This window comes from Lathyrus oleraceus, chromosome 5 (genome assembly GCF_024323335.1).
Source record: "Lathyrus oleraceus cultivar Zhongwan6 chromosome 5, CAAS_Psat_ZW6_1.0, whole genome shotgun sequence".
NCBI lineage: Eukaryota > Viridiplantae > Streptophyta > Magnoliopsida > Fabales > Fabaceae > Lathyrus > Lathyrus oleraceus.
The window spans coordinates 324,422,835-324,425,712 of NC_066583.1; the positions used below are offsets into that span (position 1 = coordinate 324,422,835).

Genomic DNA, 2,878 nt, shown 5'->3' on the forward strand with positions numbered 1-2,878 from the left:
CTATATTGTAAATTAAAACTATGGACTTTTTTTAAAGCTAATTTATTAAATGTTATAATAAAGTATTCTCTTCATTTATTTTGACTTAATTTGTATACGTACCAAAATAAAAAATATTTTTGTTATTTTTAATATAAATTTATTTTACTCTACCACTCTTAACAATTTATTATCTATATTAATTTATTTCGCATGCATTTTGTAATTATTATTGACAAAATAACAATTAATATTATATTAAATTTAAAAAAAGCGAGTAAATAGAAACAATTTTTTTCTACAAATACGACAAATAAATTATAATCGAGGAAGTAATAATAATATCTCTTTTGTTCCAAATTCAAATCATCTATATCTTAAATTATTTTATATATATATATATATAGATATATATATATATATATATATATATATATATATATATATATATATATATATATATATATATATATATATATATATATATATATATATATATATATATATATATATATATATATATATATATATATATATATATATATAAAAGCCTAATAATTGTAGTATTAAAAAAAGCATAACAAATATCATTTTTCAAATTTTCATTTGTGCTCATTTCACTAACATGGCTAGAGGGAAGGTGAAACTTGCATACATAATGAATAACTCAACAAGGAGAGCAACATTCCGAAAAAGGAGAAATGGTTAGAGATAAGCTATTCTTTAGTTTTAATTAAAACATGCATTATCTATTCATAACATACTTATTGTTTTAGTTTTCCATAACCACCATAATTAGGGTCTTGATTCCAAATATGTCTATATGGGTATTCCCACAATTTAGTCATTTGTAATGTTATGTGGGATTAATCTCACTCATTCAGGGATTAATCCCTTCTATATGGTGGATTTTTACTTTGTGTCTTCTTATCGTGTCTTTGGATTTTGACTGTTGTTGTTTTGTATTTTTTGATTTTTTTTCTTTTAATCTTTACTAGAGATTTTGTTATAATACTTTTTGGAATATTTTGAGCTTCTTGTATATTTTTTATCTTTCGTTATATATATATATATATATATATATATATATATATATATATATATATATATTATATATATATATATATATATATATATATATATATATATATATATATATATATATATATATATATATATATATATATATATATATATATATATATTTGCCCTAAAAAATAGCAAAAAATTGCTTTTTTTAACAATTTATTTTCTTTTATTTCCACAACTTAATGAAACTCTTTATTAAAATATATTTTATTGTGTCCTTTTAAAATATGAATCAAGTTTTTTTCACAATTGTTTTCAATAATATTGGATTTGTCCATTTACAAAATTATAAATAAATTTAAAGTTTTAATTGTTTTTAATATAGACACTTGTTGCGGACATTGAATTAGGATTTTTTTATTTATTTAAAATAATAGAAGTTATTGATGGTAATAACAATTTTTATAAAAGATATAGATTAACATTTTTTAAAGCTTCTGACTTTCACGATTCTCTTCGAGAAGTTAAGTTTCACAGCCGGAATAACTTACCCTATCTGTGTAAAAAACAAATTGCACTTTTTTGATAATTTAGTTGCGCTTTAATACCACTTTCATAAAAAAATTATTTTGCATTAATCGTTTGAGGAATAGTTTTGTTGTATACAATAAAGTATTCTGATTCAAAAGAATAATTTCTGCAAATAAATTATTTTTATAGTAAAATTAAATAAAACTCAAATTTCAATTTCTTAATCATTCAAATTGCATATTTAACTATTCTTAACAAATAAATAATTAAATCTATATGATTTTATAAATATATTTTCAACAGGTATTCTAAAGAAGATCGATGAACTTAGCACCCTTTGCGGGATAGATGCATGTGCAATCATCTATGGAGAAAACAATCCTCAAGCAGAGGTTTGGCCATCTAGGATTGGAGTAAGAAGTGTATTGTACAGGTTCATGCGATTGCCTGAACTCGAACGAAGCAGAAAAATGGTAGATTTGGAAGGCTTTTTGTCAGACAGCATCGTAAAAGCCCGAGAACTGTTGAAAAAACAAATCGAGGAAAATCAGAAGAAAGAAATGGCTTATCTTATTACTCAATTTATCCATACCGGTGAATATAACATGGAAAATATGAGTTTGACTAAGGTAACTAGCCTGGCAGCCTTTATTGACAAGAGTCTGAAGGAAGTTGAGCAGAGATTGGCTTCAACAGATGTCCATGACCAAGAGGTTGTTGCAAATGGTGCTAGAGCTCTTAACGAAGGAGATATGCTGGCGAATATGGATCATGCTACTAACCAAGGTTTGGACATGAACAATAATTATGGTATGCATAGTGATGATCAATTTTCTATCAACTTCTCTGAGCTAGAATTTAACGATGCTAATTTCAATCCAAATGGATTTTGATCTAATTTGGAGTATTTTGGTTATATTTCTAAGTTGCATCTCTCATGTTTCAATTTGTTCTGACTTTTTGTCTTGAAATTTTTGTGTTACATTTGCTCACAATGCATGTTTGTTTTAAACATGTACTATTTTTTTTCTCTATATGTAATATTTATTTTTATAGTGTTGGTATTCACCAATGAAATTGAAATAGATAGTTTAATAAATATAGATTAGAGTTTTTAATAATTTCAAAAATATGATACTTTATTCATAATTTTGATTGTTGCGAATATAGTAAGTGTGAGGAATGTGAATAATAGTCTTATATTGATTGGTAATGTGGAGATTTGAGCCTTTATAAATGAGAGAACACATCCGCTTATCACTTAAAATTTTTGGAAGAATATGTGGCGTGTCTCTCACAAAAGTGTAATTTAAAAGAAGAAATCTAAAAATTACCCCTA

At 24.0% G+C, this 2,878-nt stretch overlaps 1 protein-coding gene across 1 annotated transcript; it reads left to right on the forward strand.

The window, feature by feature from the left end:
• The first annotated feature begins 562 nt into the window (after positions 1-562).
• Positions 563-2,669, forward strand: LOC127088324 (agamous-like MADS-box protein AGL80). The gene is made up of 2 exons (XM_051029254.1): positions 563-683; positions 1,843-2,669. Exons 1-2 carry the CDS (start codon positions 605-607, stop codon positions 2,430-2,432), a joined length of 669 nt encoding a protein of 222 aa, XP_050885211.1. The 5' UTR covers positions 563-604; the 3' UTR covers positions 2,433-2,669.
• The last annotated feature ends 209 nt before the right edge of the window (positions 2,670-2,878 follow it).

Coding starts and splice junctions, on each gene's coding strand:
- LOC127088324 (XM_051029254.1), top strand. CDS start 605: ATGGCTAGAGGGAAGGTGAAACTTGCATACATAATGAATAACTCAACA. Junction 684..1,842: donor ATTCCGAAAAAGGAGAAATG/GTTAGAGATAAG, acceptor TATTTTCAACAG/GTATTCTAAAGAAGATCGAT.